The sequence below is a fragment of the Triticum urartu genome, chromosome 3A (assembly GCF_056163025.1).
Source record: "Triticum urartu cultivar PI428250 chromosome 3A, HENAU_Tu73, whole genome shotgun sequence".
Taxonomy (NCBI): Eukaryota; Viridiplantae; Streptophyta; class Magnoliopsida; order Poales; family Poaceae; genus Triticum; species Triticum urartu.
The window spans coordinates 507,246,486-507,267,291 of record NC_141875.1 but is presented as its reverse complement, the minus strand read 5'-3'; the positions used below and the strand labels follow the sequence as shown (position 1 = coordinate 507,267,291).

The 20,806-nt window shown below is 51.2% G+C and overlaps 1 protein-coding gene across 1 annotated transcript; it reads left to right on the top strand.

The window, feature by feature from the left end:
* Positions 1-16,490: 16,490 nt before the first annotated feature.
* Positions 16,491-18,750, top strand: LOC125546913 (uncharacterized). Its single transcript, XM_048711006.2, has 3 exons — positions 16,491-16,769; positions 16,865-18,062; positions 18,159-18,750. The coding sequence occupies exons 1-3, from the start codon at positions 16,601-16,603 to the stop codon at positions 18,487-18,489; spliced, it is 1,698 nt and encodes a 565-aa protein (XP_048566963.2). The 5' UTR covers positions 16,491-16,600; the 3' UTR covers positions 18,490-18,750.
* The last annotated feature ends 2,056 nt before the right edge of the window (positions 18,751-20,806 follow it).

Below are 20,806 nucleotides of genomic sequence, written 5' to 3'. Positions count from 1 at the left end.
TGCAAGGCTTAAGTGATGCGCATTACCGAGAGGGCCCAGAGATACCTCTCCGACAATCGGAGTGACAAATCCTAATCTCGAAATACGCCAACCCAACAAGTACCTTCGGAGACACCTGTAGAGCACCTTTATAATCACCCAGTTACGTTGTGACATTTGGTAGCACACAAAGTGTTCCTCCAGTAAACGGAAGTTGCATAATCTCATAGTCATAGGAACATTTATAAGTTATGAAGAAAGCAATAGCAACAAACTAAACGATCAAGTGCTAAGCTAATGGAATGGGTCAAGTCAATCACATCATTCTCCTAATGATGTGATCCCGTTAATCAAATGACAACTCATGTCTATGGCTAGGAAACATAACCATCTTCGATCAACGAGCTAGTCAAGTAGAGGCATACTAGTAACACTCTGTTTGTCTATGTATTCACACGTGTATTATGTTTCCGGTTAATACAATTCTAGCATAAATAATAAACATTTATCATGAAATAAGGAAATAAATAATAACTTTATTATTGCCTCTAGGGCATATTTCCTTCAGGAGCGAGGCCAGGGCAGGAGCCCTAGGGCCAGCCGGCCACCTACGTGGTGCACCAGGCTGCCTCCCCTCCCCCTCCCACCTATATATATATATATATATATATATATATATATATATATTTGGGAGGGGACATGAGGGAGTCCTGGATTAGGGGGTGTCCGGATGGCCGGACTATACCTTCAGCCGGACTCCTGGACTATGAAGATACAAGATTGAAGACTTCGTCCCGTGTCCGGAAGGGACTTTCCTTGGCGTGGAAGGCAAGCTTGGTGATACGGATATGTAGATCTCCTACCATTGTAACCGACTTTGTGTAACCCTAGCCCTCTCCAGTGTCTATATAAACCAGAGGGTTTTAGTTCGTAGGACAACATACAGGACAACAATCATACCATAGGCTAGCTTCTAGGGTTTAGCCTCTCCAATCTCGTGGTAGATCTACTCTTGTACTACCCATATCATCAATATTAATCAAGCAGGACGTAGGGTTTTACCTCCATCAAGAGGGCCCGAACCTGGGTAAAACTTCGTGTCCCCTGCCTCCTGTTACCATCCGGCCTAGATGCACAGTTCGGGACCCCCTACCCGTGATCCGCCGGTTTTGACACCGACATTGGTGCTTTCATTGAGAGTTCCTCTGTGTCGTTGCCGTCAGGCTTGATGGCTCCTACGATCATCAATGCGATGCAGTCCAAGGTGAGACCTTCCTCCCCGGACAGATCTTCGTCTTCGGCGGCTTCGCACTGCGGGCCAATTCACTTGGCCATCTGGAGCAGATCGAAAGCTACGCCCCTGGCCGTCAGGTCGGATTTGGAAGTTTAAACCACACGACTGACATCCGCGGGGACTTGATCCTCGACGGATTCGAGCCACTGCCGAGCGTGCCGCACTGTCACGATGAGCATGATCTAGCTCTTCCGCCGAACGGTGCCCTGGAGGCCGCACCCGCATCGGCTTCGACCCTTAATTCGGAGCCAACTGCACCGATCGAGGATGGGTGGTTGGACGCCGCCTCGGGGGCTGCAATCCCAACGGCGATCGAGCCGAACACCAGCCCCGCACCCCGCGAGACTCATGACTCCAAGGAGCCGAACTCCTCTCCGGACTCCGAACCCTCCGCGCCCCTGCCGATCGAATCCGATTAGGCGCCGATCTTGGAGTTTACTGCCGCAGACATCTTTCAGCACTCGCCTTTCGGTGATATTCTGAAGACACTGAAGTCTCTCTCTTTATCAGGAGAGCCCTGGCCGGACTACGGTCAGCAAGGTTGGGATACGGACGATGAAGAAATTCAAAGCCCACCCACCACCCACTTTGTAGCCACTGTCGACGATTTAACCGACATGCTCGACTTCGACTCCGAAGACATCGACGGTATGGACGCCGATGCAGGAGACGATGAAGAACCAACGCCTATTAGGCCTTGGAAAGCCACCTCGTCGTATGACATATACATGGTGGACACCCCAAAAGAAGGAGATGGCGATGGAACAGTGGAGGATGGACCCCTCCAAGAAACAGCCTAAGCGCCGGCGTCAGCGGCACCGCTCAAAATCCCGCCAAAACAAATACGGTGATTCTAGCACGGGAGATAATAATACTCCAGAGAATGTCGAAGAAAATCCCCTCCAGCAAGATTCATCACAGGAGGATGGAGAAGCCAGCCCTCATGAGAGAGTGGCAGACAAAGAGGTCGAGGACGATAATTATACGCCTCCCTCCGAAGATGAGGCAAGCCTCGACGACGACGAATTCGTCATGCCAGAGGATCCCGCTGAACAAGAGCGTTTTCAACGCAGGCTTATGGCCATGGCAAGAAGCCTCAAGAAAAAACAGCAACAGCTTAGAGCTGATCAAGATTTGCTAGTCGACAGATGGACTGAAGTCCTTGCGGCCGTAGAGCATAAACTCGAACGCCCCTCCAAGAGCTACCCAAAGCGCAGGTTGCTACCCCGATTAGAGGAGGAAGCACTTAAACCTACATCACCAGCACTTGATACGGCCGACCGGCCACCTCGTGGCCGCGACAGAGAGGCCTCTCGGCCCTCCACTCAAGCCGCACCCCGTACCAAGGCACGGGAAAATGCGCCAGACCTGCGAGATATGTTGGAGGACAAGGCAAGGCAAACAAGATCGATCTACAGATCGCGTGGGCACCCCATGACTCGAGACGGTAACCGTCACGCCGGACACAAATCCGGTAGGGCCGAACACAGTAGACAAAGCTCATTGGAGCTACGTCGTGATATAGCCCAGTACAGAGGCGCCGCACACCCACTATGCTTCACAGACGAAGTAATGGATCATCAAATCCTCGAGGGTTTCAAACCCGTAAACATCGAATCATATGATGGCACAACAGATCCTGCGGTATGGATCGAGGATTATCTCCTTCATATCCACATGGCCCGCGGCGATGATCTCCACGCCATCAAATACCTCCCACTCAAGCTTAAAGGACCAGCTCGGCATTGGCTTAACAGCTTGCCAGCAGGATCAATCGGTTGTTGGGAGGACCTGGAAGCCGCATTCCTCGACAATTTCCAGGGCACTTATGTGCGACCACCAGACGTCGATGACCTAAGCCACGTAATTCAGCAGCCAGAGGAATCGGCCAGGCAATTCTGGACACGGTTCCTAACAAAGAAAAATCAAATAGTCGACTGTCCGGACGCTGAGGCCCTAGCAGCCTTCAAACACAATATCCATGACGAGTGGCTTGCCCGGCACCTTGGACAGGAAAAGCCGAAATCTATGGCAGCACTCACGACACTCATGACCCACTTTTGCGCGGGAGAAGACAGCTGGCTTGCTCGTAGCAACAATATGACCAAGAACCCTTGTAATTCGGATACCAGGGACAGTAGTGGCAGGTCGCGTCGCAACAAGCAGAAGCGCCACACTAACGACGACAATGCTGAGGATACGGCAGTTAATGCCGGATTCAGAGGCTATAAATCCGGTCAGCGGAAAAAGCCATTCAAAAGAAATCCTAGGGGCCCGTCCAGTCTGGACCGAATACTCGACCGCTTGTGCCAGATACATGGCACCTCCGAAAAGCCGGCCAATCACACCAACAGGGATTGTTGGGTGTTCAAGCAGGCAGGCAAGTTACATGCCGAAAATACAGACAAGGGGCTGCATAGCGATGACGACGAAGAGCCCCGGCCGCCGAACAACAGTGGACAGAAGGGTTTTCCCCCACAAGTGCGGACGGTGAACATGATATACGCAACCCACATCCCCAAGAGGGAGCGGAAGCGCGCGTTAAGGGACGTATACGCGGTAGAGCCAGTCGCCCCAAAGTTCAACCCATGGTCCTCCTGCCCGATCACCTTTAATCGAAGGGACCATCCCACTAGGACCCGTCATGGCGGATTCACCGCATTGGTTCTAGACCCAATTATTGACGGATTTCATCTCACTAGAGTCCTTATGGACGGCAGCAGCAGCCTGAACCTGCTTTACCAGGATACAGTGTGGAAAATGGGCATGGATCCCTCGAGGATTAAGCCCACCAAAATGACCTTTAAAGGCGTAATACCAGGTGTAGAGGCCAACTATACAGGCTCAGTCACACTTGAAGTGGTCTTCGGATCTCCGGATAATTTCCGAAGCGAGGAGTTAATCTTCAACATAGTCCCATTCCACAGTGGCTATCACGCACTGCTCGGGCGAACCGCATTCGCCAAGTTCAACGCGGTATCTCACTATGCATACCTTAAGCTCAAGATGCCAGGCCCTCGAGGAGTAATTACGATCAATGGAAACACCGAACGCTACCTCCGAACGGAGGAGCACACGGCGGCCCTTGCAGCAGAAGTACAAAGCAGCCTCTCCAGGCAATTCTCCAGTCCGGCCATTAAATGTCCGGACACCGTTAAGCGCGTCCGGAGTAACCTACAACAAGACCGCCTGGCATGTTCTGAGAAGGCGTAGCAATGCGGCCCCAGCCCCAGCCCTCGCAAAAATGCGATGACAGTGCTTCACGTACATAACTACACTCTAGAAATACCATGGGTACAGGGGAGGGGCACCATCACGGCATGCCCGAAACACGGCTTAAACCGCACCAGGGGCTGCCGATTTTTTAATTTTCTCTTACTTTCAGGACTCCATTCTCCGGAAGGCCTGTTCGGCAGTTCAATTGCCGCACAAACGATGCAAGAACCAGGGAAGCAGACAAGCCATGCCGCATTACGGAACTCCCAGGTGGTCTCTATCACGAGCAGTATACCTGTTTCGCATACCATTCCGCAGCCTACCCCTGGAACGGACATGTTAAATAGTCCAACCTTTTGCTTATCGCATTATTTGTATCGTTCTGCTTTGATCGCAGCCCTTTTTAATAAACAATGCATAGCTTTTGTCTATTTTTACATTACTTTTTTTACAAATATATTCTCCTTAACGACATGTTGCACCCATACACTTTGGTACGGCCAAAATACGCCAGGGGCTTTAGTACCCCTTAATATGGTGTGAGAAGTCCAAACACTTTAACAAGTGCGGCACCCCGAACTTATAGCATTATATGCATCGGCTCCGAATCATGTCTTGGGTCAATAGTTGGGTTTGCCCGGCTCCTATGTTTTGGTGCCTTACGTTTCGCTATATCGGCTAAGGTAGCACTAGGAGAACTACTGCGATTGTGCCCCAGTTGAGCTGGGTCGAGCACCTCAGTAGAGAAAGCTAAAACTGACTGTCATGATGAAGCGAGAGCTGGTCGTTGTTCGAGAGGTTTTTCGAGTCCCTAAAGACTTATGCCGCTTAGAGCGAGGAGCCGGCTCTGTCCGGCCAAGGCGTGGATAGCGCCCCGAACTCGGTCTTCCGAATACCAGGGGCTTCGCCGAAATTTAAAATTATAGAATTCTATGGCTAAGTGAGAGTGTTCACGCATTATAGTCCGATTGCCTTGTTCGTTGTGCTGAGCGCCTCCCTCGAAGGACCCAAACATGGGAAAAAGAGTGCTCAGGTTTATCCCCGAACACCCCAGCACTAACGGCACGGGGGCAGAAGCCGACGACTCGCCATCTCTCAGAATTGATAAACAGCCGCACAGAAGGTAATATTTTAAATTCCAACAGCATTGCTTAGCGCATATGAACAAGTTTTCAGCGCACAGGATAAAACGAGTGAGTTTTACTCAAAAATTACATCCCTGGAACATTCATCCGCCATAAGGCAGGCACCCTTCAGAACATCCTTATAATAATTCTTGGGCTTGCGATTCTCTTTCCCCGGCGGTGGCCCGTCCTTCACAAGCTTCTCAGCATCCAGCTTGCCCCAGTGCACCTTAGCACGGGCAAGGGCCCTACGGGCACCTTCAATGCAGACGGAGCGCTTGATGACTTTGAGCCTTGGACAGGCCCCCACCAGCCGCCGCACTAGCCCGAAATAGCTCCCAGGTAGAGCCTCTCCAGGCCACAACCGAACTATGAGGCCCTTCATGGCCTGTTCGGCTGCCTTGTGGAGCTCGACCAGTTGCTTCAGCTGGTCGCTCAGGGGCACGGGGTGTCCGGCCTCAGCATACTGAGACCAGAACACCTTCTCTGTCGAGCTGCCCTCCTCAGCTCGATAGAATGCGGCGGCATCGGACACGCTACGGGGAAGATCTGCCAAGGCTCCTGGAGAACTCCGGATTCGGGTAAGTAACAAGTAACTCACATTTACATGTTTACTTTGCATAAAGAATGTCTTACCCGCCGCTATATTCTTCACCGCATCCAACTCCTGGAGGGTCTTCTGGGATTCGGCCTTGGCAGACTTGGCATCTTTAATAGCCACCGCGAGCTCGGACACTCGCGTCTTTGAGTCAAGCTCCAAACTTTCATGTTTTTTCATGAGAGCCTGGAGCTCTTGCCGCACCTTGCCAACCTGGGCCTCGTACTTCTCCCGCTCGGTGCGCTCCGTGGCCGCCCTCTTCTCGGCCTCGACCAGCGCTTGCTTAAGGGTCGTCACCTCAGACGTGGCCCCTACAATAGCCACGATACTCCTGTCATTTTTTGCAATTACACTTTTTATATATATACTTAAACAAGGTATTTCTTACCTTCATTGTCCTCGAGCTGCTTCTTGGCATGCCCGAGCTCTTGCTCGGACCGCTCGAGGTTCTGCTTTAGCGTGTCCACTTCCGCAGTCAGTGCGGCGGACGCCAGTAGAGAAGCCTGCATACGCATATTGACTCCTTTTTGTTAGACTCCTGCGAATTTTATTTGATCCTCTATTTGGCTTTTCTTCCCGAACGCCAAACAGAGCATCAGGGGCTACTGTCTATGCGGTAATATTATTTACACATTCTTTACTTACCTCAAAGCCTGTTAAAAGGCTAGTACAAGCTTCAGTCAGTCCGCTCTTGGCGGACTGAACCTTCTGGACCACCGCACTCATAATGGTGCGGTGCTCCTCGTCGATGGAGGCGTCTTTGAGCACCTCCAACGGATCGTCCGGCGCCTCCGGTTGGATGGGGGTCACCGGCACGGTGGGCTTGATCCTCTTGGAAGGAGGTCCCCCGCCGGACTCTGGAACCTTTGAAGGTTCCGGAGCGGTGTCCGGCCTAGGGACGGACTTGGAGCCCTGGGGGGTTTTATCCCCTTTACTCCTGGAGTCCGGGAGGTCGCCTTGCGGCGCCTCCAGGACCACCTCCTCCTGGCTTGGAACCTGTCGGGACAACACTTCGGCATCATCCGCAGGGCGGGGGGGAGGCCGTCGGAAGCGAATTCACATCCGACGAGTCCAGTGAACCGCTCGACGTCGCGTCGAGCCGGTCTTTGGGTGGGATGCATAAACATATTCGACATAAGGGAAAGCTGTGCAATAAAGGAATACTATGAATTACTCTGGTATCCGGATACTTACGATTTAGCCAGGGGCTTGGCCCTGAGCGGCCACTCCTCTCCGTCGTCTCGGCGTTGGTGGAGTAGTCCGGGGGAAGGGTTTTCCCCTTCTTGGACCCTTCGGCCTCCCCAGTAAGGGCGGCCTTCCTTTTCTTCTCTCCTCCCGCAGGGGGGGAGAGGTCTCTTCTTCCTCCTCCTCATCTTCACGGGAGGAATGCGCCTTGGAGTCCTCGGATGATGAACCCGACACCTCCTGGCGTCGGGCACTCTTTCGAGTCCCCATGGCCTTCTTCGTGGCCTTCTTCTCCGGCACCACATGGGGTGCCGGAACCAGCAGCTTCACCAAGCGGGCATCGGCTGGGTCTTCGGGCAAAGGAGCCGGACAGTCGATCTGTCCGGACTTCGCCTGCCAAACCTGTCAAAGGTAAGGGAGCTTAGATCCCGCGTAGAGTTAAACTATGAAAAACTAATACCCTGTAAAAGGTACAAACAACTTACCGCGCTAGCGTGACGATGTGCGTTGAATCCGTGATCCTCGGTAGCGGATGCGGGAGCCTCGGCGCCCTTGAAAAGCACCTTCCAGGCATCTTCGTACGTCGTGTCGAAGAGCCTGCTCTGAGTTCGGTGCTACGTCGGGTTGAACTCCCACAGATTGAAGGCTCGTTGTTGACACGGGAGGATCAGGCGGATGAGCATAACCTGGACTACGTTGACAAGCTTGAGCTGCTTGTCCACCAGGGTTTGGATGCATGTTTGCAGTCCAGTCACCTCTCCTTTGCTGCCCCACGACAGGCCCATCTCCTTCCAGGACGTGAGCCGTGTTGGGGGTCCGGACCGGAACACGGGGGCTGCGACCCACTCAGGGTCGCGCGGCTCGGTGATGTAAAACCACCCTGATTGCCACCCCTTCAGGGTCTCCACATAGGAGCCCTCGAGCCATAAGACGTTGGGCATCTTGCCCACCATGGCGCCTCTGCACTCCGCCTGGTTGCCGCGCACCACCTTTGGCTTGACGTTGAAAGTCTTAAGCCATAGGCCGAAATGGGGGCGGATGCAGAGGAAAGCCTCGCACACGACGATAAACGCCGAGATGTTGAGGATGAAGTTCGGGGCCAGATCATGGAAATCCAGGCCGTAGTAGAACATGAGTCCCCGGACGAATGGGTGGATAGGAAAGCCTAGTCCGCGGAGGAAGTGGGGAAGGAACACTACCCTCTCATGGGGCCTTGGGGTGGGGAGGAGCTGCCCCTCTTCGGGGAGCCGGTGCGCGATGTTGTTAGACAAGTATCCGGCCTTCCTCAGTTTTTTGATGTGTCCCTCCGTGACGGAGGAGACCATCCACTTGCCTCCCACTCCGGACATGGCTGGAGAAGGTTGAGGTGAGGAGTGCGGACATGGGCGCTGGAGCTCGGGTGCGCAAGAATGGATAGGCAAAGGAGGAAGAAGGCGTAGGTGAAAAGGTGGATCCTTATCCCCTTATATGGGTGGACGCAACTACGTGTCCCCACCAGCCTGGTAAAACTCGCTTATCTCCAAGCGCCGTAATCAATGGCGCGGTTGGGTTACCCACGCCCGTATTGATGAGAATCCCGGAATAAGGGGACACGATCTCTGCTTTAACAAGACGTGCCAAGGAAACCGCCTCGCATGACGCGCTGAGGTGGGATAATAAAACAATTCGGATAAAAGCTTGGCCGTGGTGTGTCACACTACGGAATAAGTCAGCAGATTAGATTTGTGTAAATATTATTCTCTCTATGGCAATATGTGGAAACTTATTTTTGCAGAGCCGGACACTATCTTTGTGTTCAAAATCTTCTATGAAGTACTTGGAGGAGGGCCCGCCTTGCAATGCCGAAGACAATCTGCGCGCCAGACTCGTCATCATTGAAGCCTGGTTCAGGGGCTACTGAGGGAGTCCTGGATTAGGGGGTGTCCGGATGGCCGGACTATACCTTCAGCCGGACTCCTGGACTATGAAAATACAAGATTGAAGACTTCGTCCCGTGTCCGGAAGGGACTTTCCTTGGCGTGGAAGGCAAGCTTGGCGATACGGATATGTAGATCTCCTACCATTGTAACCGACTTTGTGAACCCTAGCCCTCTCCGGTGTCTATATAAACCGGAGGGTTTTAGTCCGTAGGACAACATACAGGACAACAATCATACCATAGGCTAGCTTCTAGGGTTTAGCCTCTCCGATCTCGTGGTAGATCTACTCTTGTACTACCCATATCATCAATATTAATCAAGCAGGACGTAGGGTTTTACCTCCATCAAGAGGGCCCGAACCTGGGTAAAACTTCGTGTCCCCTGCCTCCTGTTACCATCCGGCCTAGACGCACAGTTCGGGACCCCCTACCCGAGATCCGCCGGTTTTGACACCGACAGGACGCCTAGCACACATCAGATCAATTTGTTATCCGTGTGCGGCGCCCCCTCCACCATTTACACCCCGGTCATATTTTTGTAGTGCTTAGGCGAAGCCCTGCAGAGATCACTTCACCATCATTGTCACCACGCCGTCATGCTGACGGAACGCATCTACTACCTCGACGTCTTGCTGGATCAAGAAGGCGAGGGACATCACTGTAACGCCCTCGATGCGGCTATATCTCCTACGTGTCGAAGCATGACTTAGAGGCATAACCGCATTGAAAGCAATGTCGCAAGTAAGGTAATCTTCACAACAACCCATGTAAATATATAAAAGGGGAACAGATACATAGTTGGCTTACACTCGCCACGTCACACAAATACATGAATAACATTACAATCATCCAATACACTCATGGTCCGACTACGGTACCAAAATAAAGATCAACCCCCACATGCGACACGGTCCCCAATCGCCCCAACTGGGCACCACTACTGATCATCTGGGAAAGACACATAGTAACGACGAGAGTCTTCATCGAACTCCCACTTGAGCTCAAGCGCATCGTCTAGAATGGTATCATCAGTCCCTGCATCTGGTTTTGGAAGTAAACTGTGAGTCACGGGGACTCAGCAATCTCGCCCCCTCGCGATCAAGACTATTTAAGCTTATAGGTAAGGCAAGGTATGATGTGGAGCTGTAGCAAGCGACTAGCATATATGGTGGCTAACCTATTCGCAAAAGAGAGCGAGAAGAGAAGGCAAAGCACGGTCGAACAACTATGATCAAGAAGTGATCCTAGAACAACCTACGTCAAGCATTACTCCAACACCGTGTTCACTTCCTGGACTCCGCCGAGAAGAGACCATCACAGTTACACACGCGGTTGATTCATTTTAATTAAGTTAAGTTTCATGTTATCTATAACCGGACATTAACAAATTCCCATCTGCCCATAACCGCGGGCATGACTTTCAAAAGTTCAAATCCCTGCAGGGGAGTCCCAACTTAGCCCATCACAAGCTCTTACGGTCAATGAAGGATATTCCTTCTCCCGAGACATTCCGATCAGGCTCGGCATCCCGGTTTTACAAGACATCCTCGACAATGGTAAAACAAGTCCAGCAACACCGCCCAAATGTGCCAACAAATCCCGATAGGAGCTGCACATATCTCGTTCTCAGGGCACACTCGGATAAGCAATTCGTACAACTAAAACCAGCCCTCGAGTTTCCCCGAGGTGGCGCTGCAAGGGGCTCTAGTTTGGACCAACACTCAGAGGAGCACTGGCCCGGGGGGGTTTAAATAAAGATGGCCCTTGGGCTCCGGAAACCCAAGGGAAAAAAGGCTAGATGGAAAATGGTAAAACCAAGGTTGGGCATTGCTGGAGGAGTTTTATTCAAGGCGAACTATCAAGGGGTTCCCATTATAACCCAACCGCGTAAGGAACGCAAAATCCGGGAACATAACACCGATATGACGGAAACTAGGGCGGCAAGAGTGGAACAAAACACTAGGCAAAAGGCCGAGCCTTCCACCCTTTACCAAGTATATAGGTGCATTAAGATAAACAAGATAATATGGTGATATCCCAACAATAAACAATGTTCCAACAAGGAACGATCTCCAATCTTCACCTGCAACTAGCAACGCTATAAGAGGGGCTGAGCAAAGTGGTAACATAGCCAATCAACGGTTTGCTAGGACATGGAGGGTTAGAGGTTTGACATGGCAATTTGGGAGGCATGATAAGCAAGTGGTAGGTATCATAGCATAGGCATAGCAAAAGAGCGAGCATCTAGCAAGCAAAGATAGAAGTGATTTCGAGGGTATGATCATCTTGCCTGCAAAGTTGTCAGAGTTGACTTGATCCTCGTAAGCAAACTCAACGGGCTCCTCGTTCACGAAATCGTCTCCCGGCTCTACCCAAACAAGAACAACAAGCAAACGGAACAATCAACCACGTGCAATGCTCAAACAACATGATGCAAACATGGTATGCTATGCGGGATGCGGTATGTGATGCATATGCAAGATTTGACAAGGAATGATTGAACCTGGCCTCAACTAGGAAATCAAAGAGTTCCACTGGAAAGGTGAGGTGATTTCGGTTGAAATCGATATAAAGATCACCGGAATCGGATGCACGGTTTGGAAATGGCAAGCAAAATAAATATGGCACCGGTCTGCGATAATCAGCAAGTAGCCAACTAAATGCATCAAGATAAATATGCTACAGCACTCAAACATAACAACAAAATACATGGCAGGGATACAATCATGAATCTTAACAAAAGATGAACACTGAGCTACGGCTAAATCATCCACTAACAGGTTCAAACAAGCATGGCAAAAGTGCAAATGATAACAGGTTTCAGACTTAGTGAAATTAACACAAGTCTGGAATTTAATATCAGGAAGCACACTTTAGAGCATGAAAAGTACAAGCTACATGATCTTAACATGGAAAAGCAAGGCATGGCATGAAGCTCCTAAAAGCACTTAACAAAAGTCCCTTAGTGACCTTGAGCCAAAAGGGATCAGAAAATACAATTGCAAGCATATGAACATGGCAAAAACATAAACAGATTTCAGACTTAGTGAAAAACTGGAGCATGCAAATCAGTTAACGAGTAGGCATGTTTACGAGCTCGATGCACTCACTACAGAGAATGACATGACAAACTAAGCATAAAATCATCAATAATACATGGCATAGAAGCTATACATGGCAAGAACAACAACATAGAATGCACGGATCAATAGCAACATCCTCGGCAAAATCGCTAATCATGTCAACAATCTGCCAGGATTCACGATATAGCGAAAGTAGAGCTCGATTGACTCAAGCTAGGGTGCCCCATAGATGCAAACAAAGACATGGATGGATAGAGCACCACAATGTTAACAAATCATCCTTACTGATCATCCTCAAAAGAGGCATGGATCACTAGGGAACAACATGAACATATGACATAACGACAAAATCAGGACAAGGACTTAGTGAAATTCTAAGTCCCTGAAATCAGCATTACCGATTACTCTACTTTGCAAGCTTGTGCTAGTCACCACAAATGTCACAAAAATACATGGTAATCACCTCTGTAAAGATGGCATGGCATATAACAAAACACATGTACAGCTCAAGATCATATCATGCACACATTAATCATGGCAAAAATGACAAATAGCTATTTGCTGAAATAGATCTGACAAATTTACCACATAGCCCTCTTCCAACAGCATTTTGGGCATCAAGATGAGCTCAAATGAAAATGATGCAATGAGATGAAATGATGTACTCGTCGAGACGAACATTTTTATATGCTACACGCACAAATCGAAGCTACGGATGAAGAGTTACGACATGCCAAAGTATGCAAAAAATATCTGGAATTAGGATTTCGGGGGAAAGTCAACCGAGGTGCAATTCCAGATCCAGATCGGCCTGATGTGTACTATAGCAGCGCGGCGGCGGGCTTGCGGAACGAAGAAGAAGACGACGGCGGCGGTGGCCGGAGCGGCGCCGGCGAGCGGAGGCGGGCGGCGCCGGCGACGTTGAGGCGGCGGGGCGAGGAGCGGCGCCGGCGAGCGGAGGAGGGCGGCGCGGCGGACTTGCGGGCGCCAGCCGAAGCGGCGAACGGTGGCAGGCGTCGTCGGCGGAGGCGGCGGCACCGGACGGCGGCCGTGGCCGGCGAAGGCGAAGTGCGGCGAGGGCGGGCGGCGCTCGACAGGGAAGCGGCACCGGGCGGCGCGGGCGAGGACGCGGGCCTGGAGGGCCGCGCTCGGGCTTCCCGGGCCGGCGGTGGGGGAGATGCGGTCGGGCCAACCGCATCGTGACACGTGGCGGTGGCGGGATAAAACGGACGTGTCCGGTCCGATCCGGACGCGTCCGGCGGCGGGAGGAGGAAGAAGCTAGGGTTAGGGGTGTTTTGACACGAAATTTCAGGGGGAGGTCTAGTTTTATAGGTAGGAGGAGCTAGGAAGCTCCAAATGGAGTGCGGTTTTCGGCCACGCGATCGTGATCGAACGACCGAGACGATGGAGAGGGTTTAGGTGGGTTTTGGGCCAAATTGGAGGGGTGTTGGGCTGCAACACAAACGAGGCCTTCTCGGTCCCTCGGTTAACCGTTGGAGTATCAAACGAAGTCCAAATGGCACGAAACTTGACAGGCGGTCTACCGGTAGTAAACCAAGGCCGCTTGGAAAGTCACGGTCCAATCTGGAAATGTTTAACCCCCACACACGAAAAGAGGTAGAAAGGGACACCGGAAGAGATAGGAGCGCCGGAATGCAAAACGGACAACGGGGAAAATGCTCGGATGCATGAGACGAAAACGTATGAAAATGCAATGCACATGATGACATGATATGAGATTCATGACAAAGGCAACAACACACACGGAGACAAAAACCCGAACCCGAGGAAAATAAAATAACTTAGGCCGGAAACGGCAAGAGTTGGGATACAGATAAGGTAAATTACATCTGGGATGTTACAATCACCGAGCTGAACGTGTGCAGAACGCGGAGGTGCCATACGTTCGGTACTAGATCGGTTGGATCGCGAAGAAAGTTCAACTATATCAACCGCGCTGTAAAACGCTTCCGTTTACCGTCTACGAGGGTACGTAGACTCACTCTCCCCCTCGTTGCTATGCATCTCCATAGATAGATCATTGCGTGTGCATACAATTTTTTGTTTTCCATGCCTCGTTTCCCAACAGGCATACGGTATTCCGGCTGATCTAGTTGATGACCACTTGGCCATGGTGAGAGTCAAGCCATCATGTGTGTCAAGCACTACGCAGTTGGAATTGTGCAAGTGTTTGGTCCAGAGTATTTGAGAGCTCGCAATGCTGAAGACGTTGCAAGGCTTTTGGAGATGAACAAAGCTCACGGGTTCCCAGGTATGCTTGGCTCAATAGATTGCATGCATTGAAGTTGGAAGAACTGTCCTAAGGCATGACATGGACAATTCCACGTCCAGAAAAAGGGTTGCACTATAATCCTTAAAGCAGTGGCTGATCAAAAGACTTGGATTTGGCATGCTATTTTTGAAATGCCTGGATTTTTGAATGACATCAACGTTCTTAATCGGTCAGCACTCATGAATAGGATTCAAATGGTGAACTCCCACCGGTGCAGTTTGTAGCAAATGACCATACATACAACTAGGTCTACTATCTTGCGGATGGCATCTACCCGAAGTGGCAAACATTTGTGAAGCCGTTGAAAAAACCGAAAGGTAAGAAAATTCTTGATTTTCACAATGCTCAGGAGGCGGCTAGGAAAGATGTGGATAGAGCTTTTGGAATTTTGTAAATCCAATTTGCTATTGTGAGAGGACCGGCTAGATTTTCGGATCAAAAGATCCTTTGATACATTATGAACGCTTGTGTGATCATGCATAACATGATCATCGAGAATGAACATGGGCAGATTTAGACTACTCCCAGTATGAGCTCTTGGGACGTCCAATGCGAGTGCGACGGAGGGCTGAGAGGGTGGCCCGATTTGTTGCCTCCTATCATGCCATTCGACGTGTCGAAACGCATGATCTAATCGAGGAGTGGTGGGCATGAAATGACCGACAAAACTAATGATTTGTATGTTTGATGTTGTATTGGAAGATAAACTATTTGTTTGACTTGTAATAAAATTGATTTTTTTTGTTGATTTATATTTTATGTGTATGATCTTCTTGATTTTGTTTGAGTGTCAAGTGTTGTTTGTGCTGGGTGCGCGCGCCATTTTTTGCAGCCCCTGCTAGAGCGGCTCACGCGTATAATATTTTACGACGGTTGCTGAAATCAGCGCTCTACTGTGCACAAAAAATTGCTATTTCGGCGTTCTAAATGTTATTTTAATGCGCCACGCGTCTGTTGGAGATGCTCTTAAGGCGCCAATGTTCTCGTGTTTTGAGAAATTCTAGTCTTCAGTACTACCTTTTGTTCGTCGATGTCTTCTCACATTTCTGCTGCGTCAAGCGAGCCAGAAATGCAGGATAACATAACTAGAACGTGCCATATCAGTGTGCAGGCGAACGTGCACACATGTGTGCAAGACAAAACTAACACATGGCCGTGCCTCCTCGACGACGCCTCGCCGAACTGCATGCGACTCCTATGCATGCACAACGTTGGTAGGTGGAACTAAATTCCTGAGCTACTGCTACCTACAGCAGTCATGCATACCGTCAATTTAAGGAGGCGGGGGTAGTGTTCAGGACTGTCCATCAGAGATGAGCTTCGCAGCATCGCCAGAACTGGAGTGGTGCCCTCATTCATTCAAGGAGGGCCACCATTAACACCGCCTGCGCGCATTGCAGCCCAAAATCAAGCCCATGCATCGCCATGCTGCATGCATGCACCGTCGCGTCGCGCGAGCACGGCGAGCCGACGACACGACGTTGCCATCGACCGCGAGAAGCTGACACGCCTCAAGAGAGCACAGTAACTCTCAGCTCGGTGCACATCAATGCGCCATACACCTGGAAGGCAATGGGGCTACGCCATATTTTGCTTGTGGGAGCGGCCGGTCTGCGCGGGAGCTTGCTACCGATCCCAGAAATGGAGCCGGCTAGCCTACCCACAGCACAACCCTAGCTCTTCAGGCATCGCGTGACTGTGTCCAACTAACCCCGTTCCCTCTACGCATAGTGCATTTACGCATTTGCTCGTGCGTTGCTGCAGAGCGCGCCACAAGTGCACACCGTGCATGCAAGGTAAGGTATACGTGCAGAGGTAAACGCACGCGAGGTTTGCTTATAAAAAGAGGGCCACGCCGCGAGTGTGAGCTTCAAGGCCCCAAGCCTCAGCTTAGAAGCTCTTTGCGAAAGATGGCGATGGCTACCGCGTTCGTGGCTTGCTGTCTTCTCATGGCGTCCGCCGGCGCCGCTTCGGCGCGTAGTCTCGTCGCCGACGGCGGGAACTTCGGTGGCCGCAAGGACTACTACCCTCCAGGCAACACCGACCCAAACCACTCACCAAGCCCCACGCCCTGCAATCGTGCGTACATAACACCTACCGTTTACCACGTCCAGTCCGTTACAAGGAGTATATTTGTACTGAACTTTTGGGATTTGACGTGTTTTTTCCCGCAGATGATTCCCACGGGACGCCGCCCTGCTCGCCGGCGCCACCGCAAGGAGGTGGAAGAGGGTACTACCCACCCGCACCATCCGTCGGTACCTCCCCGACCACACCTGGTGGAGACTACAACCCGCCTTCGCCGTCGACAGGGGCCGCCCCTACTACGCCTGGTGGCGAGGACGCCCCGCCCGCGCCGTCCAGTGACACCTCTCCGACCACCCCTGGTGGCGGCTACTACCCGCCCACTCCGTCCAGCGGAACTGCCCCAACCACGCCTGGGACTGGAGACTGCCCGCCCTCGCCGTCGACAGGCGCCGCCCCTACTACGCCTGGTGGCGAGGACGCCCCGCCCGCGCCGTCTAGTGACACCTCCCCGACCACCCCTGGTGGAGGCTACTACCCGCCAACTCCGTCAAGCGGCACTGCACCAACCACGCCTGGGACTGGAGACTCCCCGCCAGCGCCGTCCAGTGACACCTCTCCGACTACCCCTGGTGGAGGCTACTACCCGCCTACTCCGTCCACCGGTACCGCCCCAACCACGCCTGGGACTGGAGACTGCCTGCCCTCACCGTCCGCCGGCACCTCTCCTAGCACCCCTGGCGGTGGTGACTACCCGCCCTCGCCAGCCAGCGGCGCTGCGCCTGGTGGCGGGAACTGCCCTCCCTCGCCGTCCGCCAGCACCTCTCCTACCACCCCTGGCGGTGGCTACTACCCGCCCTCGCCAGCCAGCGGCACTGCGCCTACCACGCCTGGTGGTGGGGACTGCCCACCCTCGCCGTCTGCCGGCACCTCTCCGACCACACCTGGTGGCAGCTACTACCCGCCTTCACCGTCAACCGGCACTGACCCGAACACTCCTGGTGGCGGCGGCAACCCGCCATCCCCGACCACTCCTGGTGTCGCCGACTGTCCGCCAGCCCCGTCCACCGGCACCTCGCCGAGCACCCCTGGTGGTGGTGGCTACTACCCACCCTCGCCATCCACTGGCACTGACCCAAACACGCCTGGTGGCCGCTGCCCGTCCACCGGCACCTCGCCGACGCCTTGCATTGGCACAACTCCTCCCTCGAGCACGTTGCCTCCAAGCACTCCCACGCCGTTCGACCCAAACAGCCCACCCTACTCCCCGCTGGTACCGACGCCGCCGACGAACACCCCCACGCCATTTGACCCGAACACCCCACCGTTCTCCACTGGCCCTTACGGGTACGTAGCTCGTTAAACCTCCGAAAACCCTCGCATCATGCGTATGACTAGCTAGTTCACCACGCACTACTAACCTAACGTACATGTGCATTGCAGTTACTGGATGTCGCACCCGGGCGTGATATGGGGCCTGTTCGGGTACTGGTGCCCGCTGGTGCGGCTGTTCGGCCCGAGCGCCGCGGTGCCGTTCGGGCACGACCTGACCGTGCCGGAGGCGCTGGCCAACACGCGCGCCGACGGCGTGGGCGCGCTCTACCGCGAGGGCACGGCGTCGCTGCTCAACTCCATGGTCAGCAGCGGGTTCCCCTTCACCACGGCGCAGGTGAAGGACGCGTTCGGCGCCGCGCTCAGCTCCGGCGACGATCGCGCCGCCGCCGCGCAGGCGCAGCTCTTCAAGATGGCAAACGAGGGGCTTGCCAAGCACTAGGCGTGGGTTCGTGACTGATGCCCAGCTGCACTGGCATGCAGCGGCAGGCGACAACGCGCCAGCTTGGATCTCTAGCAGTTAATTAAAGTACGTGTTTGACTCGTTTGATCCTGGGTTAGATGTCATGTCGTGCTTGTATTAGGTGTGCTGCGTGCACGTGATCTCTGTGTTGTGTGTGTGTGAGAGAGAGAGAGAGAGTGTGTCTACAAGTGTTTATGTGGCCTGTGAATTTGGTCTGCGTACGTACGTAGCGTTCTGCTAGCTGCAACTGTGATTTAGTAGTTCCAGACTTCCAGCACCAATGCAGAGCTAAATCAAGTGCAGCTGCTGTTGGAGGGGGAATCGACACGTCAGTACTTGTGCATTTACGCCGCGCTGTTGTGTGATGCAGAACTGTGCGGTCATGCATTGATGCCACACCATACTGAATTTCAACCAGAAAAATAGGCCTAGCCCTTCCTCGAGACATTCAGAATATTATTATTTTACACTCTTTATTGCAAAGTGAGCACCAAAGTATCTTTTACAACTGCTAAAAAAAGTATATTTTACGATGGATCTTTCATTCACCCTGCACACACCTTACTTCTAACTAGCTTATCTATAAATCATGGACAGCATAAATTTGTCTCTCTAGGAGCATGCTCAACAATAATATGCAAATAATATGCGAGAAATCACACGCACGTTGATATATATCATAAAAACTACTGCCAATATACCGAAAGAGCGGCTTTCATAAAAACTACTGCCGATAGACCAACAAAAAATCAGTATGGCTAAAATAAACCCTCTTTTTTTGCAAGTTCATACACATTCAACAAGGTTCTTTTATTTGTGGCATGACTGTAATCCGAAGCACAAGCTCCTGGGTTGTGCTGTTGAGGGCGTCACGTTCGGCCCTTGTGCACTATCACCTTGACCTCTTGCACGACCAGCCTCTGCTTATTATTGTAATCCAGAGATAGGGGTCATAGCGGAGGTCGAACTTGTGCCACCGCAACAACTAAATCTACTTCGTCAAGTAAAAATACTCTATCAATTAAATTGCTTCACCAATTCTCTCTTGGTCCGATACACATTTGCAAATACTACAGAAACATCAGCATGATTGTGAGTCCATCACACAATTTTTCGGGTTGTTGACAAAAATTCTACCAGACTATCGTAAGTAGCTAACACTAAAAGTGTTCTCAAATATGTCAAACCCGCTGTAATAGAACCCTTTTACAGGGCCTGGGCAAACAACCCAACTGCGATCCAGATCCTGAATGACTCTGCTAGTTTCCGCTAAGAGCATCTACAATGGAGACGCTTAGCCCATGCGCCATGGATTAAATCCTTGCCGTTTTCACTAAATCCCATCGGATGCCAGGTTTTTGGCTGGCATCGATGCCGGTTCAGTCGCCGGTCGCCTCATCCCTTTTTTTCAAGTACTAGCGATTTTAACAGACCCTAGAGATGTTTTTTTACATCTTATCTTACCTACTAATAAAGCACGGATTGTTTCTGATCGTCCGTCACGCCATTTCACAAATAAACCCCTCAGTTTTCTGTAAATCAACCCGCAGTACACGTTTAAGTTATAACCGAACCGTTTTTCTCATTTTCTCATAAAACCCCCTGACATTATAGACAATCAACCCGCCGTCCATATTTAAGTCAGCCGAGACGTTTTTTTAGTTTTAACAGAAAACCCCTTGATGTTTCGGTTAATCAATCTACAGTTTATGTAAAATAAGATTATTCATATGTTTTAAACCGTACTTAAATTTTAACATGTTATATATGAAACTTGATTAAAAAAATATGTAGAATCTAAATATGAAGTTATTTTTAGCTGTTAAATATTGCTAAAATATAATTTTTGATGCAAACTTAATATATAGTGTATGGTTTGTTTTTTTGTACCGTCGGTGATTCAAATTGCAAATAAACATCTATTAAAACCAGAATGAGAGAAAAAAACATCGAGAACCATGCATACACAACTATGAAAAACCTTGCGGGAAAAAACAACATACTTTTTATCTTATTCCAAGCAAGTGTGCACACGTGCGCGCGCGCAAAAAGGAGAGATATTAAGACTAACCACATTCAAACGTGTTTTCATTTTGTGAGCACAGAGGTCATTGTCGGCAACACAAATGTGATGCCATGTGAAACTAAAAGACGTGGGCCTATTAATGTCTTGAGTCATGGTTATTGGGTTAAGAGTGTGTGTTATTTTCTTTCCCATTGTAATGCACGGGCTTTTTTTTGAGCGAGTGTGTGAGTATAGAGGAAATACAAATGTGATGCCATGTGAAACTAAAAG